The following is a 25,430-nucleotide window of genomic DNA, read 5'->3' on the forward strand; positions in this document are numbered from 1 at the left end:
ATCCCTTACTTGGACGATCTCCTGATAAGGGCAAGATCCAGGGAACAGTTAGAAGTCGGAGTAGCACTATCTCAGGTAGTGTTACGTCAGCACGGGTGGATTCTAAATATTCCAAAATCGCAGCTGATTCCAACGACACGTCTACTGTTCCTAGGAATGATTCTGGACACAGTCCAGAAGAAGGTGTTTCTCCCGGAGGAGAAGGCCAGGGAGTTATCCGAGCTAGTCAGGAACCTCCTAAAACCAGGACAGGTCTCAGTGCATCAGTGCACGAGGGTCCTGGGGAAAATGGTGGCTTCTTACGAAGCGATTCCATTCGGAAGATTCCATGCAAGAACATTTCAGTGGGATCTACTGGACAAATGGTCCGGATCGCATCTGCAGATGCATCAGCGGATAACCCTGTCGCCAAGGACAAGGGTGTCTCTCCTGTGGTGGCTGCAGAGTGCTCATCTACTAGAGGGCCGCAGATTTGGCATTCAGGATTGGATCCTGGTAACCACGGATGCCAGCCTGAGAGGCTGGGGAGCAGTCACACAGGGAAGGAATTTCCAGGGCCTGTGGTCAAGCCTGGAAATGTCTCTTCATATAAACATTCTGGAACTAAGGGCCATTTACAATGCCCTAAGTCAAGCAAAACCTCTGCTTCAGGGTCAGGCGGTGTTGATCCAATCGGACAACATCACGTCAGTCGCCCACGTAAACAGACAGGGCGGCACGAGAAGCAGGAGGGCAATGGCAGAAGCTGCAAGGATTCTTCGCTGGGCGGAAAATCATGTGATAGCACTGTCAGCAGTATTCATTCCGGGAGTGGACAACTGGGAAGCAGACTTCCTCAGCAGACACGACCTTCACCCGGGAGAGTGGGACTTCACCCAGAAGTCTTCCACCTGATTGTAAACCGTTGGGAAAAACCAAAGGTGGACATGATGGCGTCCCGCCTCAACAAAAAACTGGACAGATATTGCGCCAGGTCAAGGGACCCTCAGGCAATAGCAGTGGACGCTCTGGTAACGCCGTGGGTGTACCAGTCAGTGTATGTGTTCCCTCCTCTGCCTCTCATACCAAAAGTACTGAGAATCATAAGAAGGAGAGGAGTAAGAACTATACTCGTGGTTCCGGATTGACCAAGACGGACTTGGTACCCGGAACTTCAAGAGATGCTCACGGACGAACCGTGGCCTCTACCTCTAAGAAAGGACCTGCTACTGCAGGAGCCTTGTCTGTTCCAAGACTTACCGCGGCTGCGTTTGACGGCATGGCGGTTGAACGCCGGATCCTGAGGGAAAAAGGCATTCCAGAAGAAGTCATCCCTACTCTGGTCAAAGCCAGGAAGGACGTAACCGCAAAACATTATCACCGCATTTGGCGTAAATATGTTGCGTGGTGTGAGGCCAAGAAGGCCCCTACAGAGGAATTTCAACTGGGTCGTTTCCTTCATTTCCTGCAAACAGGACTGTCTATGGGCCTAAAATTAGGGTGCATTAAGGTTCAAATTTCGGCCCTGTCGATTTTCTTCCAGAAAGAACTGGCTTCAGTACCTGAAGTTCAGACATTTGTAAAAGGGGTCCTGCACATACAGCCTCCTTTTGTGCCTCCAGTGGCACCTTGGGATCTCAATGTGGTGTTGAGTTTTCTAAAGTCACATTGGTTTGAACCACTTTCCACTGTGGACTTAAAATATCTCACATGGAAGGTGTCGATGCTGTTAGCCTTGGCTTCAGCCAGGCGTGTGTCAGAATTGGCGGCTTTATCATATAAAAGCCCTTACTTAATTTTTCATTCTGACAGGGCGGAATTGAGGACTCGTCCTCAATTTCTACCTACGGTGGTTTCTGCATTTCACATGAACCAACCTATTGTGGTACCTGCGGCTACCAGGGACTTAGAGGACTCTAAGTTGCTTGACGTTGTCAGGGCCTTGAAAATATATGTTTCCAGGACGGCTGGAGTCAGAAAATCTGACTCGCTGTTTATCCTGTATGCACCCAACAAGCTGGGTGCTCCTGCTTCTAAGCAGACGATTGCTCGTTGGATTTGTAGTACAATTCAGCTTGCACATTCTGTGGCAGGATTGCCACAGCCAAAATCAGTAAAAGCCCATTCCACAAGGAAAGTGGGCTCATCTTGGGCGGCTGCCCGAGGGGTCTCGGCTTTACAACTTTGCCGAGCAGCTACTTGGTCAGGGGCAAACACGTTTGCTAAATTCTACAAATTTGATACCCTGGCTGAGGAGGACCTGGAGTTCTCTCATTCGGTGCTGCAGAGTCATCCGCACTCTCCCGCCCGTTTGGGAGCTTTGGTATAATCCCCATGGTCCTTTCAGGAACCCCAGCATCCACTAGGACGATAGAGAAAATAAGAATTTACTTACCGATAATTCTATTTCTCGGAGTCCGTAGTGGATGCTGGGCGCCCATCCCAAGTGCGGATTATCTGCAATACTTGTACATAGTTACAAAAATCGGGTTATTATTGTTGTGAGCCATCTTTTCAGAGGCTCCGCTGTTATCATACTGTTAACTGGGTTCAGATCACAGGTTGTACAGTGTGATTGGTGTGGCTGGTATGAGTCTTACCCGGGATTCAAAATCCTTCCTTATTGTGTACGCTCGTCCGGGCACAGTATCCTAACTGAGGCTTGGAGGAGGGTCATAGGGGGAGGAGCCAGTGCACACCACCTGATCCTAAAGCTTTACTTTTTGTGCCCTGTCTCCTGCGGAGCCGCTATTCCCCATGGTCCTTTCAGGAACCCCAGCATCCACTACGGACTCCGAGAAATAGAATTATCGGTAAGTAAATTCTTATTTTTTTTTATCACCATTAAAGAGCACTGCAGTGAATAATGGGTTCCAATGTATAGACAGACAATGTCCAGGTCGACACCACTTTTTAAGGTTTTCTTTACATTTTTTACACCTTACAACAAGATAGATGACAGACACCCATGGGCACTTCTCTGAATATCAGCTTGCCTTTGTTACCGAAAAGAGGGGTAATCCTAAACCCCCAAAAACATCACAGGCAGAATACAATGGTAGGTAAAAAATTGCGCTACTCAGTTGCAAACGTATAAAATGTAATTTATAAAACGTAATGAAAAAAAATGTAATAAAAGTATAATAACATTCATAAAAATAGGAGTCCTACTGGAAGGATGGTAGGGGAGCTGAAGGTCACAAAGTAGTGCAGAGCAGTCCGGACTTAACCTGCACAAGCTCCCAGATCTAAAAGTCCTCCCTGGCAAAATCTCCTCCACTGTCTCTGGAAGTGGAGGAGCTTGATGCGTTTTGGAACTTGATGTTCCTTTTTCAAGGCGTATATGCACCTCCATGCTTCCAAAGGTTTATAAAGCCTGAAGCTGAGGTACATCCTGGCTCCATCATACCCGGAACCGGAAGTGACCTCAGCGGTATGGAAATAGTCATATAGTACAGATTACAGCATGCTGTACTTATTTATTCAGTTCCCAGATATTTACAGGTAGTTGTAGTATGGAAAAGAGTCTTTATGAGCCACAGAATCGCGGATCGGAAGTCCTGAGGCCGCCATTTTGAAGTTGAAACCGCCATTTTGATTAAGGGAAAATAAAATGGAAACGGTTTAAGAGATTGTATTTTAGGTTTCTGTGATATTGTAATTCTGAGATAAGTTCCCCAGGCATGATGATTCTAATCATACTGGGATAAAATTATGATTAGAATCATCATGCCTGGGGAATGTATCTGAGAATTACAATATCACAGAAACCTAAAATACAATCTCTTAAACAGTTTCCATTTTATGTTCCCTTAATCAAAATGGCGGCTTCCTCTTCAAAATGGCGGCCCCGGGACTTCCGGTCTGCGATTCGGGATTCTGTGGCTCATAAAGACTCTTTTCCATACTACAACTACCTGTATATATCTGGGAACTGAATAAAGAAGTTCAGCATGCTGTATTCTGTACTATATGCACCAGGAAAAGTGCGTTTGGGTGCCCAAACAGCCGACTTCTCACACATTTCAGCTCGCCACCTCTGGGGAGTGCGAGTTGATATGTGACTGCCGCGGCTAGTGGGCGTCTGACCAGAGCAACAATTGAATAGTTCCGATAGATGCCCATTACTTTAGACCACAGGTTCTCAAACTCGGTCCTCAGGACCCCACACGGTGCATGTTTTGCAGGTCTCCTCACAGAATCAAAGTGACATAATTAACTCCGCCTGTGGACCTTTTAAAATGTGTCAGTGATTAATTAATACACCTGTGCACCTGCTGGGTTACCTGCAAAACATGCACTGTGTGGGGTCCTGAGGACCGAGTTTGAGAACCACTGCTTTAGACAATATAACTAACAATCAAATTGACCCCACTAAGGTTAATGGCTTCTCCCAGAATTAACCCTAATTAAATATTTGGAATTGGGACAGAGCACCTGGAGGAAATCCGCACAAACATTTGGAGAACATACAAATTCCACACAAATAAGGCCTAGAATAGCTCACTGACTCTTGGGCTGATAATGTTTATTTTATCTCTGGACATATTGTTACCAATGAAATGATCACATGATAATATAAAAAAAAATCTAGCTCTTTAACATAGAACTATATGATAATTAACTTGTCATTAATCAATTTTAATAAACAGAGGTAGCAAGAAATAAGAGGTAATCTGCTTCAATGTTGTAGTCTTCGTTTTATCTACATATCTTTCTTTAGACACTCAGATGTTTTTGAAATCATTTTCACTTCTCATTCTTTACTCAATATGAAAGCAACTGAATCTCTGGTTTAAAATATATGGCAATATTGTATGGCAAAAAATATGAGGGTATAGAACTACATTTGTAGTTCTATGCTCCATTATAAACCCATCCCCATGTCACTACAGAGACCGTATTTATCACCTGTATTCTTCATCCCAGCAACTAATCACCAGGATCATAAACTCATCTGTTTATTTATCTCTCCCTCAGCCTTTTGACCTAAAAGAGATTGAAATCTTGCTGGAGTTCCCAGAGGATTATCCCTTGCAGGTATTTATTTTACAAAACTAATTTTTTGTAGCTCTAATTACATGCAATTGAACCTTTAACCTGTTCAGCATTTTCATAAAGATAACATGTTCCTGACTTGTCACTTATGACTTCATTCCCAAGTAAAACAGGCTCCTTTTAGTCCTTTAATTCTCGTATAGTTTGCAGACTGTTATGTCCCTATGGGGTGGGAGATCTGAACATATTGCAGATTTTACTTATTATGCATTGTGAGGGGTTTAAAGGTTTACAAGTTGATATGTTGGTTTTCTTTTTTTTCCCCCCAAGCATTATGAATTCTCTTATCTTAGAAAGCAGTCATTCTCTTCTATCTCCCTCTTTCATCTTCCTCGTTCAGAGAACTGGGATCATTCTACAACTTTGTTCAGTCCAATTAATTCCACCGCCCTTTCCTCCCTGCTTTTTTACAAGATTACGTTCAGGAGATTAAAGCTGTCCCCACACTGTCTCCCAAAGAGGATTTAATAAGATCTTTGTTGGCTTTGAGATGACGTTCAATGTATTTTCATCATTTCATGCGTCTCTGCAACCCTTTTTGTTGAATTATAAAAAAAAAAATGTGGTGATTGACAGTGGGCAGCTTCGAAAACATAATCTTGTTGCCCCTCTTTGGAGCCCAGTTTATTAAACTCTATTCCCATCCTACTCTGCGGCATTAAAACATTTAAAATGTTTAAATACGTGACTCCTGCGTATTTGGGTTGATTCAGAGATGGACGTAGAAAGCAGAGCAACAATGTCTTTGGACACAACTGCTTTGCGAAAATATTTTAATGTTGCAAGATGTGTCTGAAGGCAAAGACGCCTACTGCCGGGTGCCTTGTCGGACGAGTGCTGTGTCGGACGAGTGCTGTGTCTGAAAAAAATGGCGCATGGGATCACCATATCGAACACCGGTTGTAACATATTCCATCTGAGTAAAACCAAATTTACTGAAAATGGCCGCCTCGTCTTCGCTGCCAAGGCCAGTAAATTTGCATCGGAAGGCGCAGACACTGGCCTCCACACTCCCACAAAATGGAGACGACACACCTTCATTTTGAGAAACGATAATTTTCATTTTAAATGATATACATTAAAAGTGCCCATACTCCTGTACCTTTATACCCATAAAGTCTCTAGTGCCACAACCCCACCATGGACACTGGAGCCTAATCCAACTTTCATGCACAAAATAAAGAATTTTTAACAATTGAGTACTAGAGGAAAATACATTATTTGTTTTTCAGGTTTTCACAATACTGATTCCAGAGGATCAAGGTTTACCCTCCATTATGGGCAGGTAAGGTGGCAAACATGCAGTAAATTCATCTACTAAACCATTGTCTCTAGTCTTAATTGTGACTGTTCTTGCATAGTGAATGAATCAAGAATTGCGTACTAAGAGCTACAGTAATGTAGATTTGGACACATTTTATGTGAAAAGCACAGGTGTAAAGAGCAGCTAGTTTACTGCTGATGTAAACCAAAGAGCAGCATAGCTGCCAGTTTTACACCAGGGGAAAACAGCAGCATATGTGCCAGATTTACGCTAGGAGAAAACAGCAGCATACTGTACGTGCCAGATTTACACAGGGTCGGTTCTAAGTCTTGTGGCACCCAGGGCGACAGGTTCCTTTGGAGCTGCCCCCTCCCAAGTCTAAATAGGGTTAATGTGTCAAAAATAGGTGCGTGGCTTCATGGGGAAGGGGCGTGGCCACAGAACAATACCAATTACCATTACACCACGCAGTAGTACCCCTTATACAACACAGGCGATACAAAACCACAGGAAAAGAAAAAAAACTGATTCATGCCCTTTTACATTATTCGTCATTTTTCCTCCTAATAGTAATGCCCCTTACACATTATGCCACACACCGTAACGCCCATTACATGTTATGCCACACATTATGCCATACACTGTAATGCCCGTAACATGTTATGCCACACATTATGCCATACACTGTAATACCCATAAGACATTATGCAACATACAGTTATGCCCCTGACACCATTTTATGCCCCACACACAATAATGTCCCTTACAAATGATGCCCCACAGTAAGGCTTGTAATTACTTCCAAATTACCTGCTTGTTGCCAGGGGTATCATGCACTGGGTTCCATGCTCATTGTCAGGGGTTTCCTGCTCATTGTGAAGGGTCTCATGCTCGTTGCCAAGAGTTTCATGCTCATTGGCTCGTTGTCAGGGGTTTCATGCTCTGGGTTTCCTGCTCATTGCCATGGGTTCATGCCTCTACTCCCGCTTCCCTCCGCACCCCGCCACGGAGTTCATGCTTGTTGCCACGGGGTTCATACCTCTACTCCCGCCACCCCACACACCGGCTGCAGCAGGTTGCGTGGGTGCCCGCTGCAACCGACACCATTGAGGGAGACAGTCAGACGCTAGACGTCCCAATTGACCTCTAGTGTCTGGAGGAGAGCAGGGAGATGGATGCTAGAGGTCAAGTGGAACCTCTAGCGCCTGTCTCCCTCAATGGTGTTGGCTGCAGCGGGCACCCACGCAACCCTCGGCGCCTGGTTTAGGTGGCCATCTGCGCGGTGACTGCGGCCGCACCCTCTGGCTGCAGCACCCGGGCGTCCGGACTGTTGCCCGCACCTAGAACTGCTCCTGGATTTACACCAGGGGAAAATAGCAGCATATGTTCCAGATTTACTGTACACAGGGGAAAACCGCATCATATCTGCCAGGCTTACACCAGGAGAAAACAGCAGCATAACTGGCAGGCTTACACCAGGAGAAAAGCACAGCATATCTGCCAGATTTACACCAGGAGAATACTGCAGCATACAGTATATGCCAGGCTTGCATCAAGAGAAAGCAGCATATGTGCCGGGTTTGCACCAGGAGAAAATAGCAGCATATGTGCCGGGCTTACACCAGGGGAAAACAGCAGCATATGTGCCAGGCTTGCACCAGGAGAAAACAGCAGCATATGCGCCAGGCTTGCATCAAGAGAAAGCAGCATATGTGCTGGGTTTGCACCAGGGGAAAATAGCAGCATATGTGCCAGGCTTATACCAGGGGAAAACAGCAGCATACAGTATGTGCCAAGCTTACACCAGGAGAAAACAGCAGCATGTCTGCCAGGCTTGCACCAGGAGAAAACAGCAGCATATCTGCCAGGCTTAAACAAGGAGAAAACAGCAGCATATCTGCCAGGCTTGCACCAGGAGAAAACAGCCGCATAAGTGCCAGGCTTGCGCCAGGAGAAAACAGCCGCATATGTGCCAGGCTTGCGCCAGGAGAAAACAGGAGCATATCTGCCAGGCTTGGCCAGGAGAAAACAGGAGCATATCTGCCAGGCTTGCGCCAGGAGAAAACAGGAGCATATCTGCCAGGCTTGCGCCAGGAGAAAACAGGAGCATATCTGCCAGAATTGCGCCAGGAGAAAACAGGAGCATATTTGCCAGGCTTGCACCACGAGAAAACGGCAGCATATCTGTCAGGCTTTTACTAGGAGAAAACAGCAGCATAGCTGTCAGGCTTTTACTAGGAGAAAAAAAAAGCATAGCTATCAGGCTTGCACCAGGAGAAAACAGCAGCATATGTGCCAGGCTTGCACCAGGAGAAAACAGCCGCATATGTGCCAGGCTTGCGCCAGGAGAAAACAGCCGCATATGTGCCAGGCTTGCGCCAGGAGAAGACAGCCGCATATGTGCCAGGCTTGCGCCAGGAGAAGACAGCCGCATATGTGCCAGGCTTGCGCCAGGAGAAGACAGCCGCATATCTGCCAGGCTTGCGCCAGGAGAAGACAGCCGCATATCTGCCAGGCTTGCGCCAGGAGAAGACAGCAGCATATCTGCCAGGCTTGCGCCAGGAGAAGACAGCAGCATATCTGTCAGGCTTGCGCCAGGAGAATACAGCAGCATATCTGCCAAGCTTGCGCCAGGAGAAAACAGCAGCATATCTGTCAGGCTTTTAATAGGCGGAAAAAAAAGCATAGCTACCAGGCTTGCACCAGAAGAAAACAGCAGCATACAGTATGCACCTGGTTTATGTCAGTCGTAAAAATAAGAGTGTTGAAATGCTAAAGTCATATTATCCATTATAATGCTATAATGAAGTGTCAGTCACATACGAATAGTGAATGGACCGTCTAGTGGTATTAGCCTAATAAATGTGAATGCTGCAATTACAATATAAAATACAATTAAACAGACAAAAATACAAAGTAAAAATAAAAATTTAATTCTGGTAAATACAAACATCTGTTGCCTTCCCCTTTTAAGAATCAAATGGGATTATTCTTAACTTCCATGGACTGAATGTAAGAAAATGTTAAGTTATGAGAATAGATAGCCACAAATTCACATATAGCAGCGAAACCAACGGTTTATATACTGTCAGTATGAGGGGTTGGGATGCAGTCACACAGTCAAAAACAGCTTCTGATTGTCAATATCATCAGTGTGTATTGTGAACCACAGGTTCTGCACCCGCAAGGGATAAACCTCCTGATAGGCCTGTACGTGTCCAGGTCTACTTCTGTCGCATTTCCATGAAAGTGCACTTGCTGTATTTGGTCTACGCTTGCCCGTCTCTTCCTACCCCCTTTATGCCTCTCTAAACATAGGGAGTTTTAAGTAACATGCTTGCATCTATATACAGATTCGATTGCAGAAGTCTTTTTGTGCACATGCATGATACACAGATGCAAATTTTACGCAAAAAATCATATGTCCAACTCTACATTAGTGCATAAATGACTTAATAAACACTTCTAGCATGCTTTCCAAAGTTATCCAGTGGAAACACTTCTACCTACTGTGTGTATTGGTTTTCCTGCCAGACCATTGAACCCCAGACATCATATATATACATCGTGTAAGCTTGTATTTTTTTTTGGTTTATTTTCTCTTACGTCCTAGAGGATACTGGGGTTCCATTTAGTACCATGGGGTATAGACTGGTCCACTAGAAGCCATGGGCACTCTAAGAATTTGATAGTGTGGGCTGGATCTTCCCTCTATGCCCTTCCTACCAGACTCAGTTTAGAAAATGTGCCCGGAGGAGCCGGTCACGCTTATGGAAGCTCCTGAAGAGTTTTCTGCATTTATTTTATATGTTTGTTATTTTCAGGCAGGGCTGGTTGGCACCAGCCTGCCTGCTTTGTGGGACTTAGGAAAGGGGGCCCGACCTCTTGAAGGGTTAATGGTCCCGTTCCCCGCTGACAGGACACTGAGCTCCCGAGGGAACTATTCGCACGCCCCACCACGGTGAGCGTACATTCCCGCAGCAAGCCGCCACCCCTAACAGAGCCAGAAGAAAGAAGAGTGGTGAGTGCTAAGCCGGCGTCCTGACTAGCGTGTCGCCGGTCAATTATGGCGGCATGAGGGTACGGAGACGCATGGCTTCTAACCGGGGCGGATTGCGTCTCCAGATACAGTACACAGCTGTGTCTCAGTACACTGTACACAGTACCCACACTGGCAAAAACAGCCTTAAAACGTTTTTTTCTCCATTTTAAGCAACAGATTACCTCAGCCAGTATATAAAAAAAAAAGCGGGAAGACCGCGCGCCATTGAAGGGGCGGGGCTTCACTATGAGAGGATCCAGCAGCTCACCAGCACCATTTTCCCTCTGCAGGGGACACAGACGCTGACTGTCAGGCACGCGCAGCTCCTCCAGTGTGACTCCAGATTACCTCAGCAGTACCAGGGGGTCATAGCAGAGGGGGAGCGATTATTAAGGTACTTAGTCTGCGACTTGGCATTAGCGATAAGGGCGCGCTGGGGGCTGGCTCCAAATTACTCTGGGTTTCCCTGAAGGGCTCTTTGTGGGTTAATTGTACTTAACCTTTTCCTGTGTGTGTGTGCTGTCACATTTACATTATGTCAGGCAAAAAGTGTTCCTCTTCACCAGCGGGCTCACTACTGGGTACTTAGGGCAGTGCACCTTCCCAGAATTGCGGGGCTGAACCGGAATGGGTTAATTCCATCAAGGGAATGATCTCAAATATTACTACAAAGCTATCCCGCAATGAGAAAGAGACGCAATACTTAAGACAGACTGCGGATGAGTTGATGAATAGAGACTCAGTCCCCAAACCAGCGTCTCAATCCCCTCCCATTTGTCTGCAAAAATGATCTCTAGCCCATATCCTGCAGTCTGACTCTGACGCTGACGGGTCAGACATGGAGGAGGGTGAGGTGGATTTGGAAGAGGGGGGATGCTACTCTGTCACAAGGAATAGAAGCTCTTATAGAGACTACCAGTTCCAGGCCCTGCCATTTGGTCTCTCCACGGCACCGAGGATGTTCACCAAAGTGATGGCAGAAATTATGTTTATACTCCGCAAGCAGGGAGTGAACATAATTCCGTACCTGTACAATCTTCTGATAAAGGCGCCATCCAGGTAAAGGTTGCTGGACAGCATTGGCCTCTCAACCAAACTTCTCCAGGAACACGGGTGGATTCTGAACCTTCCGAAATCTCACCTAGAGTCAACACGGAGGCTCCCATTCCTGGGGATGATAGTGGACACGGACACGGAGTCGCAAAAAATGTTCCTTCCGTTGGAAAAGACATTGGTGATACGAGGCGCTTCAATACGGAAGGTTTCACGCAAGACCCTTCCATCTCTATCTGCTAGACAAATGGTCCGCATCTCGATCTGCTGGACAAATGGTGCGATCCGCATCTTCACATGCACCAGAGTATTCATCTGTCACCAAAAGCCAGGATCTCTCTTCTGTGGTGGCTACAGACCTCACACCTCGTCGAGGGACGGAGGTTCGGAATTCAGGACCAGATCCTGTTAACCACGGACGCAAACCTCCGAGGTTGTGGATCAGTTACCCAGGGGGTGCAGTTTCAAGGAATATGGTCAAGTCAAGAAGTTGTCCTTCCAGTCAACATTCTGGAACTCAGGGCCATATACAACGCCCTTCTGCAGGCCTCTTATCTTCTTCAGGATCGTGCCATTCAAGTTCAGTCGGACAATGTAACGGCAGTGATGTGCATAAACCAACAGGGCGGAACAAAAAGCAGAGCAGCAATGTCAGAGATGTCAAGAATTCTCCTCAGGGCAGAAAAAAGCGCTGTGGCGTTGTCAGCTGTCTTAATTCCGGGAGTAGACAACTGGGAAGCAGACTTCCTCAGCAGACACGACCTGCAAACAGGGGAGTGGGGCCTTCACCCGGAAGTGTTCATGTGCTTGACACGTCTGTGGGGATATCCACAAATCGACATGATGGCCTCTCGTCTCAACAAGAATCTCAAGCGGTATTGTTCCAGGTCGAGAGACCCACAGACTATGGCGGTAGACGCTCTGACAACTCCATGGGTCTATCAGATGGTGTACGTGTTTGCTCCTCTTCCTCTGATCCTAAGAATTCTCAAAAGAATAAAAAGGGAAAAGGTTTAAGCAATACTCGTTGCTCTGGACTGGCCAAGAAGTGCTTGGTATGCAGACCTTCTGGAGATGCTCCTCGAAGATCCGTGGTCTCTACCTCTTTGCGAGGATCTTCTGCAACAGGGCCCGTTCGTCTATCAAGACTTACCACGGCTACGTTTGACGGCATGGAAGTTGAACAGCTGATTCTATCCAGAAGAGGGATCCCTAACAAAGTTAACCCGACTATGATTCAAGCCAGGAACCACCAAATACGGTGGTAACGTCTAAACATTACCACCGTATTTGGAAGAAATTCGTCTCTTGGTGTGAGAGCAGAACTTATTCTGCGGTGGAATTTCACCTGGGATATTTCCTGCTTTTCCTGCAGGCAGGTGTGGATGCGGGTCTACGTCTGGGCTCCATAAAAGTCCAGATTTTGGCCTCGTCCATTTTCTTCCAGAACCAATGTGGCTACCCTCCCTGAGGTCCAGATGTTTTTGAAAGGTGTTCTGCGCATCCAACCTCCCTTTGTGCCTCCCACGGCACCTTGGGATCTCAATTTGGTGCTGCAGTTCCTACAGTCGGACTGGTTTGAACCATTACAGGAGGTGGACGTAAAATATCTTACGTGGAAGACCGTCACACTGTTGGCCTTGGCTTCAGCAAGACGTGTGACGGAGCGGGGGGCTTTGTCTCACAGGAGCCCCTACATAATTTTCCATGAGGACAGAGCTGAACTCAGAACTCGTCAGCGTTTCACATCAACCAACCTATTGTGGTTCCGGTTATCACCGACACTTTGGCTACTTCAAAGTCTTTGGATGTCGTGAGGGCTTTGAAGGTGTTTGTGAAAAGAATAGCTCATCCCAGAAAGACGGACTTGCTGTTTGTTCTTTATGATAAGATTGGGTGTCCTGCTTCAAAGCAGACAATTGCGCACTGGATCAGGCTCACTATCCTGCATGCTTATTCCACGGCAGGTTTGCCGGTTCCAAAATCTGTACAGGCCCACTCTACTAGGTCAGTGGGTTCTACCTGGGCGGCTGCCCGGGGTGTGTCTGCTTTACAGCTCTGCCGAGTGGCTACTTGGTCTGGTTCAAACACGTTTGCTAAGTTCTACAAGTTTGATACTTTGGCGTCTGAGGACCTTCAGTTTGGTCAATCAGTTCTGCAGGAACCTCAGCACTCTCCCACCCGGTTTGGGAGCTTTGGTACTTCCCCATGGTACTAAATGGATCCCCAGTATCCTCTAGGATGTAAAAGAAAATAGGATTTTAATTACCTACCGGTAAATACTTTTCTTTATCATCCACTAGGGGTCACTGGAGTACTCTTGGGATATGGACGGGCTTCCGCAGGAAACAGCACTGAATATTCAAATTAGTAACACTCCACCCCTCCATATCCCTGAGCACTTACTCAGTGTTTTTTCTGTGCTGAACGTGGTAGCAGCTTAATACCTGAAGTCACGGTTTTGTTGAAGAAACTTTTATTTTTATTTTTATTTTTTCTACTATTTGTACACATCCCTTTCCCCCTTCCAAAAGGCAGGGTCAGGGATCGTGCAGCTGCTGATAGCAGCACGGGCGTGTCGGGCCTCTCTGAAAGAGCTCCCTCACAGCCCTCACATCCTCCTGCACTGGCTAGCCGGCGCTTACTGAAAAGCCCCGTCGGAGCCTCCGCACGTCTGCGGGAGTAAGGTATGTGAAACGGGGCGGTCAGCTCCCGCTGCCGCCCCGACGTGTGGGGACATAGTGCTTGGTGACGGCAGAGGGATTGTTACGCGGCTCTCCCCTCTCAGCCTCCGGCAGGTACCGCGGCTCTCCCCGCTCAGGCGCCCGCACGTTCGACCGCGGTTCTCCCCGCTCAGGCGCCCGCACGGTCGGCCACAGACCTCCGTGCAGGCACCGCGGCTCTCCCCGTTCAGGCGCCCGCACGGTCGGCCACAGACCTCCGTGCGGGCACCGCGGCTCTCCCCGCTCAGGCGCCCGCACGTTCGGCCACAGACCTCCGTGCAGGCACCGCTGATCGATTCTTACAGGCCGCCGCCCGCCGCAGCGCTACCTTGATTAGCTGACGCCGCTATTATACACGAGGCCACCGCTGGGACACACGAGGCACATAGCGCTCTACGATACCCGCTGGGGGCCCACACGCTGCGCTGCCGCTGTAATAAGCTAAAAGAGCAGGCAGCCATTACAGGGGGGACAATAATAATGTCGCAGAGAAATACTGCAGCAGCAGAGGAGATTGTTACAGTATAATCAGTGAAAGTTGTACCAGCACGGTGATTATATGTATAAGTTAGCAGGGCAGACATTTTTAACATGCTTCCTGTGTTTTCCTGCTGTGATTCCAGAACGTTCCTGCCTTACATCTCTACACCACCGGAAGGCGCAGGGGTGTTAGTGGGAATTTGGGATCAAATTTCTTAGTACTGGCCACGTGTATTGCACTGGGCCATATATATATACAGAGCCACCTTATTGCTATTTTACTGAGTCGTGCAGGTGTCTGTTTTTTGTGTATTGTATTGTCTGTCGCCATGAGTAAGGCACCAGCAAAAACTAAAAAGCATATTTGCAAAGTATGTGGCAGTGTGTTACCGGATGCATCTACCACATGTAACGTATGTTTTGTGGATTCCGTTCAGAATACCATTTCTGCTCCGGTTTTGCAACCAATTTCCTCACCGGACCCTCCGTGGGGTATGTTAGTAAATGTACTGGAGAAATTTCAGACAGAAATGACCGCTGCTCGTCTGGAGCGAGAAACGTTAAGATCTGAGTCTAGGGTGAGACCGCCAGAACTACCGGAGGCGTCTCAGCCTTGCGTACGGTCCAAATCCATTTTGGGCAAACGGGATAATTTTCATATGTCTTATGATTTTCCAGTGTCTGCTATGTTGCATTCTGACGATTCCATCCCAGACCTCACGGAACACGATGAGGGGGAGGAGGGCGAAGTGGAGTCAGATGGCGAGGATGTTAACAGTTCCGGCATTGATGATCTCATCAGAGCGGTACGGCAGTCGCTAAGGTTTCCTGAAGCTGAGCAGCCTCTCACCAATGATCAGGTCGTATTTACTAAACGACGGAAGACGCCAGTAAGTTTTCCTGTGTCGGATTCTCTAAATCAGATGTTAGTAGAAACAAGACAGAATCCAGATAAACGGTTTTCTATACCTCGCAGATTTAAGTCTAGTTATCCGTTTCCAGACTCGGTAACGTGTACATGGGAGAATCCACCAATAGTTGATTCTTCAGTGTCAAAGCTTACCAAGAAATTAACCATACCAGTGCCATCAGCTACTACGCTTAAAGATCCTTCAGATCGTAAGATAGAAACTATGCTAAAATCCATGTATGTAGCAGCAGGTGTGATGCTAAGACCTGGATTGGTTGGCATTTGGGTCACTAAGGCGCTCATAATATGGCTTACAGAACTCAAATCTGCTTTACATGACGAAAACCTGATAATTCAGGTAAATCAAATGATTGAGGCTGTAGAGTATCTCTGTACAGCGTCTACTGACGTCTGTCAGCTCACTTCTCGTATTTCATCTTCGCTAGTTACGGCACGAAGAGCACTCTACCTGCGTACTTATCAAGCGGAGGCAGAGGTCAAACGAAGTATAGAGGCGTTGCCTTACGATGGCAAGAAGTTGTTTGGTCCAGAATTGGACGCATGGATTAAGGAGGCTACGGGAGGTAAGTCTGTGTTCTTACCAGTGCCTCCACCTGCGCCAAGAAGAAGGTACGCTGGACCTTCGTTCAAATCCTTTAGATCTCAGCCCTTTCGAGGACGTGGCAGAGGATCAGCCACGCCTGCTAGACGTGGTCGAGGACGTGGTTTCCATCAAACCAACACAACTCGCCAAGACGCTAAGGTTACCGACAAGCCAGTGGCATGACGGCCTACCAGCCCATCTCGGTTCTCCAACTGTGGGAGCACGCCTTCAGACGTTCCATGGGGCGTGGTTCCACACATCCGCGGAGGGCTGGATTCGCAATTTAGTGTTAAAAGGTTACAAAATAGAGTTCGACTGTCTGCCGCCTCTGCGGTTTTTCAAGACAGGCTTGCCTCTGTCGGACGACAAGAGGACAGTTTTGCAAATTGCCATTCAGTCCTTACTGGATTCGGCAGTGTTGATTCCGGTCCCTGTACACCAACAGGGTCAGGGTTATTATTCAAGTCTATTTGTGGTCCCGAAGCCGGATGGCTCAGTCAGACCAATATTGAACTTAAAGGGCCTCAATCAGTACGTAACTTACTACAGATTCAAAATGGAGTCTCTACGGTCGGTGATTGCGGGGTTAGAGACCAAGGAATTTATGATTGCGCTAGACCTCAAGGATGCGTACTTACACATTCCAATTTGGCAGCCTCATCAGAAATTCTTACGATTTGCAATACGCCAGAACCATTACCAGTTTCAGGCTCTGCCGTTTGGCCTGTCATCAGCGCCTCGGGTATTCACCAAAGTAATGTCTGTGATGATAGCTCACCTCAGATCCCTGGGAGTGACAATAGTTCCGTATTTAGACGATCTGCTCATCAAAGCTCCGTCTCCACAGATACTTACCCAACATGCGCTGCTAACTTACAATGTACTGGTTCACCACGGTTGGATTGTAAATTTCAAGAAATCACATCTGATTCCGTCTCAACGCCTTCAGTTCCTAGGTATGATTCTCGATACGGTCAATCAAAGGATTTACCTACCACAACAAAAAGTACAAATGCTACGCCATCTAGTACAATTAGTACTCAAACCACGCACAGTGTCGGTACACTTGTGCATTCGCCTGTTAGGCACAATGGTGGCAGCTTTCGAGGCGCTTCAGTTCGGAAGATTTCACTCTCGTCCATTTCAGCTGAACGTGCTTGCCCAGTGGTCGGGCTCGCATCTGCAGATTCACCACAGAGTGAGGTTGTCACCAATAGCAAGAGTTTCTCTGCTATGGTGGCTCAAGGAACACAATTTAACCGCAGGAAGACGGTTCGGAGTTTGCAATTGGATAATTCTAACTACGGACGCCAGTCTCAGAGGTTGGGGAGCGGTAATTCAAAATTGTCAGCTCCAGGGTCTCTGGGCGGATCACGAGAAATTGCTGTCTATAAATGTTCTAGAACTCCGCGCAATTTACAATGCGCTACGACAAGCAGTGCACATGATTCGCTCTCAGCCTGTCCAAGTGCAGTCAGACAATGCGACGGCGGTCGCATACATCAACAAACAAGGAGGAACGAGAAGCCGCATGGCAATGCGGGAAGTAGCTCGAATCCTCAATTGGGCGGAATGCCACCAGGTGATATTGTCGGCCGTGTTCATTCCGGGAGTGGACAACTGGGAAGCGGATTATCTCAGTCGTCGGGATTTTCACCCAGGCGAATGGTCATTAAATCCAGAAGTGTTTCACATGTTGGTTCAGCGATGGGGTTATCCTCAGGTGGACCTGATGGCATCTCGACACAATCATCAAACGCCCCAGTATGTGTCCAGAACAAGAGATCCAAAGGCAGTCGCGGTGGATGCTCTCACTGTCGCGTGGCCGTACAGTCTTGTGTATCTGTTTCCACCGTTTCCGCTGCTCCCTCTGGTGCTAAAACGGATCAAAAGAGAGTCGCTCACAGTCATACTAGTGGCGCCTCATTGGCCTCGGAGAGCTTGGTTCTCGGATCTTCGAGGATTACTCGCAGACGATCCGTGGCCGCTCCCGATACGTCCAGACCTGTTACAACAGGGTCCGTTTCTTTACCCCGATTTAGCGCGGCTGCGTTTGACGGGGTGGCTGTTGAGACCGCCCTCTTAAGAAGAGAGGGCATTCCAGATTCAGTTATACCAACCATGTTACGAGCTAGAAAGCCGGTTACGGCAGCTCATTATTACAGAATATGGCGTGCCTATATAGGTTGGTGTGAAGCTCGGAAATTTCCGACATCAGCTTTCAAGTTATGCCGCCTTTTGTTGTTTCTACAAACAGGCTTAGATGGAGGATTGCGTTTATCTACACTAAAGGTGCAGGTATCTGCTTTGTCAATTTACTTTCAAAGACGATTGGCTCTATTGCCGTCTATACGCACTTTTCTCCAAGGTGTACTCAGGGTACAGCCTCCATTCATACCACCTACAGCGCCATGGGACTTGAATCTGGTTTTGGAGTTCTTACAGTCTTCATATTTTGAACCCTTACAACAAGTGGATATAAAGTTTCTCACTTGGAAAACAATTTTTCTCTTAGCCTTAGCTTCCGCAAGGCGTGTTTCGGATTTGGGTGCCTTGTCATGCAAGCCACCGTATTTGGTGTTTCATGATGACAGAGCGGAACTTCGGACGAATCCCGCCTTCTTACCAAAGGTAGTGTCATCTTTTCACATCAATCAACCAATAGTAGTTCCTGTGTTGACAGCACATTCTGGAACTCTGGATGTGGTTCGCGCATTACGCGTTTATGTATCCCGAACGTCTTCAGTTCGTAAGACGGATACGTTATTTGTTCTCTATGATGCTGCCAAGATGGGTTGGCCAGCATCTAAACAAACTTTATCCAGATGGATAAAACTGACCATACGCCAGGCTTACCTTCATGCTAGGTTACAACCGCCTACGTCAGTAACCGCTCATTCCACACGTTCTGTGGGAACTTCATGGGCAGCTGGTCGTGGGGCTTCTGCGACGCAGCTTTGCCGGGCGGCTACATGGTCTTCCGTGCACACGTTTGTGCGCTTTTACAAGTTTGATACTTTTGCGGCATCAGCATCTAGCTTTGGCCGCCTAGTTTTACAAGTGCCAAACAGCTCTCCCGCCCACGGGGGAAGCTTTGGTACGTCCCAAGAGTACTCCAGTGACCCCTAGTGGATGATAAAGAAAATAGGATTTTGGTACTTACCAGGTAAATCCTTTTCTTTGAATCCATAGGGGGCACTGGACGCCCACCCAGAGCAGTTTTACCTACTTGTGGTTAGTTCTGAGGATCTTATGGTAACACACTTTCACCGGCTGGTTCAAGTTACAAGTGCTGGTTAGGGTGTCAACTGTTAGTTGTCAGTAACGTTATGTGTTAACTTCGTTATTGTCAGTTATGTTATATGTAATACTCCATTATTAACCTCTCTTAATTCCTGTTCGGCTCAGTAAAAAACACTGAGTAAGTGCTCAGGGATATGGAGGGGTGGAGTGTTACTAATTTGAATATTCAGTGCTGTTTCCTGCGGAAGCCCGTCCATATCCCAAGAGTACTCCAGTGCCCCCTATGGATTCAAAGAAAAGGATTTACCTGGTAAGTACCAAAATCCTATTTTCTCGTAGTCCGTAGGGGATACTGGGCGCCCACCCGGTGCTTCGTTCTTCCTGCACTGTTACTTGGTTACGTATTCTGGTTTGTTCAGGTGTTGCTGTTCATGTTTCAAGTTTGGTTAGCATGGCTTTCCTATTGTTCTGTGTGCTGGTTCGTAATCTCACCACTATATCTATCCTTCTCTCAAAGTATGTCCGTCTCCTCTGGCACAGTTTCCTAGAGTCTGGTGGGGGGAGCCAGCGCACACTAGCAAATTCTTAAAGTGCCCAAGGCTCCTAGTGAACCCGTCTATACCCCATGGTACTAAATGGATTCCCAGTATCCTCTACGGACAACGAGAAATGGATTTACCGGTAGGTATTGAAATCCTATTTTTTAGCTATCCTTGAAATTTGTGTCCTTAAAATTGATGGACACAAACCTTTATTGGCCAAGCCTCTAATGCGCTTTACATAATGACACCAAACATGTGAATGCAATGATTACACCCAAACGCCAATGTCTAGCAATTAAGAAAATAAAAAATTGTATCATTAATAAATTGTTACAGGCATGTTTGTGAAGCCTCTAAGGAGTGGATAGAAGCAAAGCATGCCACCAATCAGCTCATTGGGAAGGTGGAGCTTTTATTCCGACCTTTTCTACACTGGCTAGATCGTAACATGGAGCGACTGTTTACAGAAGGAGCTCGTCTGGTAATGCAGTCTTTACATCTCTTCAGAGAATAAGAAAAATTATATTAATTTGATTATTTTTATTCATGTTATCAGTTACTACAATTTTTTTTATTTTGTTTTTATTTACGCTGATCCAGTTAAAGAGAGACATTGATGTTGAGAAGGCTGGTCTAGAGTTTGTACCGTACCAGCAACTGCAAGCAATTGTTGCTGTTAAATCAAGTGAGGATGAAAATGTTGCAAACAGCACATTACAGGAGACCGAGGAATGCCCAGTTGAAGACTTGGAAGATGATGACTCTGAGAGCTGGGTTAGCTGTGATGACGACGATCTGGAATCTGACAGAGCGACTGGTGCCACAGATGGGATGACAAATGTGGAGGGAGGGGCAGGAGCAGGCCCAAGAAAGGGAACCGAAATCCGGTTCTTGGGCTTAAAACTGGGAGAAGGAGTGGGGACGTTGCTGGCACATCGCATAGCACTGTCACTGCAGTGCAGCAGGTGAGGAGGAACCACAACTAAGTGGAATATCAGGAGAAAAATAGTTGTCTGATTAGAGCCTGTAAAATATTTAATACTGTATATTCTTAGCTCTAAACTCTGTATTCTGTGTGTAGCTATGCGCTGTATATGCACTGTATAAATGTCGCTTCCAATGTCTTGTTAGGTGTAAAGTTACAGCAGACCTCTCCCTGACTGAAAAGCAGCCATGCACAGCACAGTGTGATAAATGTAACAGTCATATTTCTGGGACCTTCCATCCTAGCATCCTGCACCAGTACACTACTGTGCTGGGGTATGTAGACATACAGGGTGCCGTTGCCAAGGACCTCATTTTGCTGGAGTCTACGTTCATGATTGGCTGCTTAAATTGTTCTCATGAAGAGCCTTTGCAGGTACCAGTAACTACTAGGGTCTGTATCTCCAGATTAATCTGCTCCTTTTCTTCTTCTCTAGAGGTTAAATGGCCTTGTCTTTTCTCTCAGATTGTTAGATTACAAGAATGTCACCCTTACCTCTCTGTCTATTAATGCCCAATCTTTATTATTGTTTATTCGCAATTATAAAGTGCTACGGAGTATGCTGGTACATACTCCAATAATGTTATCTGTCTTATTGGTCTGTAGAATCTCACTTTTGGCATCATTAAAGACTTGAATTGTCTGCACTGCCACAGCAAACTCAGCATATGTATAGAAGCCGCCATATTACAGAAGCTTGAAAGATACCCAAAGAAAGCCAGTGGTATGATACATTCTCTTAAGCAAGTTGTTTGGCAAACAGAGGTCAACTATTATTCATATACATATTGAAATATCACCATGTGTGAAATTATATAACAAGTTTGATAAGCTATATATGTATGCATGCACAGGAAAGCGCAGGGAATTTAGAATAACGGAAGTATTGTTACAGGTAACAAAGATCTGAATGGCTTTGGCAGGAAGACTATAAGAGATCCGTCAATACAACATGGGAAACCTCTTATAGACAACGGCACTTGTAGACATTTCCGAAAGAGCTGTCGATGGCTGAGGTGAGTCTTGCGCAGAGGTTTGTACGTGAACAGGAGTAATAACATGGTTGGTCCTAGTACTCTCTACTTAACCCTTCTCTGAAATGGTTTTAGTAATTAATGTTCATTTCATCAGAAAAGTATAATTATTACCCTTTATATAGCACCAACATATTACATAGCATTGTATAATCAGAATATTAATTTGTTCATAAATCATTAGGGGAGATTGTATCCAGCAGTGTTATTTTATAGAATGTACCTGACAAATGCTTCCTTAAAGCTGATTGGTTGCTATGGGCAACTTCTCCTCTCTTTACACTGCTGGATACATCTCCCCCATTGTCCCAGTGTAACTTGATAAATGCCACCTCAAAACTGACATATCCCCATTGTCGTAGTGGCGTTTATAATCTAAAGTCTCTACCTAAGCTTTATGGAGAGTTATCTAAAACATAAAGAATTTGTCTATCGGCGCTAAGAATAATGTGCTGCAAATAAAACAGACGGGATTTTGTCATAATTTTTACCAAAACATTTAAGCTTGCAGCCCATTGTTAAGGAACCCCAATTTTCTGCAAGACCCTACACTAGCCTATATGCCAAGCACACCATTGGTACCACGCAGCTGGCACTGTGTACAGTATGGGTAAAGCAGAGTGCGGGCATTTTTATTTTTAAGTTATGGAAGGTTATCGGTTTCATCTTGGCTAATGAAAGGATAAAGTGTGATATTTATTCCATTTGTGTTTTCTTAATCCTCCAGCATAGAAACTCCATCCCTTCAGTATAGTGAGCTACACCAATAAATATAGGCCTCCACTCATGTAGACTTAGCAGTCAGACAGCTGATAGTGTGCTGACACTGAGGGAGAGGGGTGGTCTTCTGTATGCCGAATGTCGGGATCCCGGCGCACAGTATACCGGCGCCGGAATCCCGACACCCGGCATACCGACAACTATTCTCCCTCGTGGGGGTCCACGACCCCCCTGGAGGGAGAATAAAATAGTGTGCCCGCAGCGTGGCGAGCGCAGCGAGCCCGCAAGGGGCTCCTTTGCGCTCGCCATGCCGGCGGTTGGGCTCCCCGCACCGGTATGCTGGTCGCCGGGAGCCCGACCGCCGGCATACCGTACGACACCCAGGGAGAGATGGGACTGCTGCTAGCAATATTTTATATACAGGCTCAACTGTTCTCCTACTTTCAAGTTGCTTGAACTTTGGTCAGTTTACCAAAACAATACTTTAAAGCTGTCTCGTGTGCTGATCACGGCCATTGCCCTTCCACGTGTTTAGGTAACTGGCACATAACCAGGGACAAGGATTGTTCAATGTAATTTTTTCTGTTCTGCTGGAATTGTAAATAAAATGTTCAGGCCCAGTTTTCCCTCTTTAATGTGCAGGAGCTGCACTTTACTGTGCAACAGACTCAGGGGAGCCGGTACCGTCTCCCAGGATAGATGGCAGGATGCAGCAGCTGAGAGATCACACAAGCTATTGGTTTGGTGCAACTGGCCTCAACCAGTTTTATTGTGCAGAAACATGAAAATAAATACCTTGCCGTTCCGACGCTAACTGTACACAGGATAATCCTAATTTCCTTAAAAAAAAAAAAAAAAACATACTGGAAGTTTTTAACAGGCACATCTTACTGGATTTCAAGAGCAGGTTTCTCTCTCAAAGACTCCATAGTCTCTCCTTTTCCCCAAGCAGTGTGAGAGCACACTGATCAGGCAGACCGCCTTTTTAACACACCCATGCAGCTAAAAGCCCAAAGACCCAAACTGGGCCTAAATGGATGTAGAACACACCCTCTCTTCTCACATCCAACCCCAGGACCCTAATCCAGTTCTTGCCAAAAGCTTTCAGCAAAACCAGCACACTATTCCTGGGGTTTTAAAATACATAGGTAAGAAATCGGGGGCAAATATACCTGCGTTCCACCACTATTCCAGTGATCTTGTCACAAATGTAATTACTGTGAACTAACCAAATTATTATAGTGTAAGTTCAAAGGGATATGGGTCATTAGGTCGACCACACTTAGGTCGACAGTCATTAGGTCGACCACTATTGGTCGATATGGGCATTAGGTCGACATGGAAAAAGGTCGACGTGAGTTTGTTTGTTTTTACTTTCTCTTACATCCTAAAGGATGCTGGGGTCCATTTTAGTACCATGGGGGTATAGATGGGTCCACTAGGAGCCACTGGCACTTTAAGAGGTTAATAGTGTGGGCTGGCTCCTCCCTCAATACCCCTCCTACCAGACTCGGTTTAGAAAATGTGCCCGGAGGAGCCGGTCACAGCTAGGGGAGCTCCTAGGAGTTTTTTTTTTTTTTAGAGTTTGTTGTTTTACAGGGAGGCTGCTGGCAACAGCCTCCCTGCTTCGTGGGACTTAGGGGGAGAGTAGGAACCAACTTAATGGAGAGTTAATGGTTCTCTACTCCACTGACAGGACACTGAGCACCTGAGGGTGATGATCGCAAGCCCACGAGGTGACCGCTCACTCCCGCAGCATGGCCGCCACCCCCTAACAGTCAGAAGTTATAAGAGTGGTGAGAACAGAGCCGGCATCACGGTTAGCGGGTCGCCGGTGGGCATGGCGGCACAAGGGTTGAAGCGCAGCTCTCACAGGCTGCGCTCCTGGAAGGCTCAGCAACATTACACATGTAGACGCTGGAGGGGCGTCCTGAGCCAGCGCTTTAACCCTACACTGGTCCCATCGTGAACAGGGGCTAATCCCGCTGTTAACACTAAAAATCCTCCGGCCAGTATAAAGAATTAGTGCGGGAAGCCGCGCGCCATTACAGGGGGCGGGGATTCCTCTCAGAGCGGATCCAGCACTCACCAGCGCCATTTTCTCCCTGCAGATCAGAAGGAAGAGACGCTGGCAGGGAGCACTGCCTTCCACATAACTCCAGCAATACCTCTCGGTACCAGGGTGTTATAGACAGGGGGGAGTGTGATAACAGTTCTAACTACCCTATTAAGGATAGTTAGTAAGCGCCAGGCTTTTATCATAATAACTGTCTACAGGGGCGCTGTGTGGCTGGCTCCTTCTATTCTGTGACTCTCTAAAGGTACTCTGGGGGGAAACTGTATCTGACATTTTCGTGTGTGTGTGTGTGTGTGTGTGTGTGTAAATGTGTATATCCCACATTACCATGTCTAAGGACTCTGTGTCCTGTGCGGCAGAGTGTTTATCTTCTCCTGAGGAGTCTATTCCATGTACTTAGTACTGCAATATACTTTCTTAGCCTTCTGAATCCGAACCTCCTTGTGTACATTCTTTAAGGGGAATGATATCCCAGATTTCAGCAAGGATGTCACATGCTGAGAAAGAGACGCAGTTTTTGAGGAGCTCTGTGGAGGGCTTACAGTATTCAGTCCCCACTACTTTGTCAAAAACCCCACCTACATACCCGCAAAAACGTGCACTTGCCCAGATAGATGCAAGCTGACACTGATGCCGACTCTTATACAGGAGACATCGATGGGGATATGCACGGGGGGATGCATCCCTTGCTAAGGGGGTGCAACTAATGATTGAAG

The 25,430-nt window shown here is 46.7% G+C and overlaps 1 protein-coding gene across 2 annotated transcripts in view; it reads left to right on the forward strand.

The window, feature by feature from the left end:
- LOC134932282 (uncharacterized) overlaps nucleotides 1-25,430 on the forward strand; it is a 70,820-nt gene that overhangs the window by 19,794 nt on the left and 25,596 nt on the right. For both annotated transcript variants that reach the window (XM_063926581.1, XM_063926582.1), the window contains exons 3-9: nucleotides 4,960-5,019; nucleotides 6,270-6,322; nucleotides 20,235-20,379; nucleotides 20,499-20,863; nucleotides 21,030-21,258; nucleotides 21,490-21,607; nucleotides 21,779-21,899. In XM_063926581.1, the coding sequence (XP_063782651.1) occupies nucleotides 4,960-5,019; nucleotides 6,270-6,322; nucleotides 20,235-20,379; nucleotides 20,499-20,863; nucleotides 21,030-21,258; nucleotides 21,490-21,607; nucleotides 21,779-21,899 (1,091 nt within the window). The remainder of the gene's footprint in view (nucleotides 1-4,959; nucleotides 5,020-6,269; nucleotides 6,323-20,234; nucleotides 20,380-20,498; nucleotides 20,864-21,029; nucleotides 21,259-21,489; nucleotides 21,608-21,778; nucleotides 21,900-25,430) is intronic.

The sequence above is a fragment of the Pseudophryne corroboree genome, chromosome 6, assembly GCF_028390025.1.
Source record: "Pseudophryne corroboree isolate aPseCor3 chromosome 6, aPseCor3.hap2, whole genome shotgun sequence".
Lineage (NCBI taxonomy): Eukaryota > Metazoa > Chordata > Amphibia > Anura > Myobatrachidae > Pseudophryne > Pseudophryne corroboree.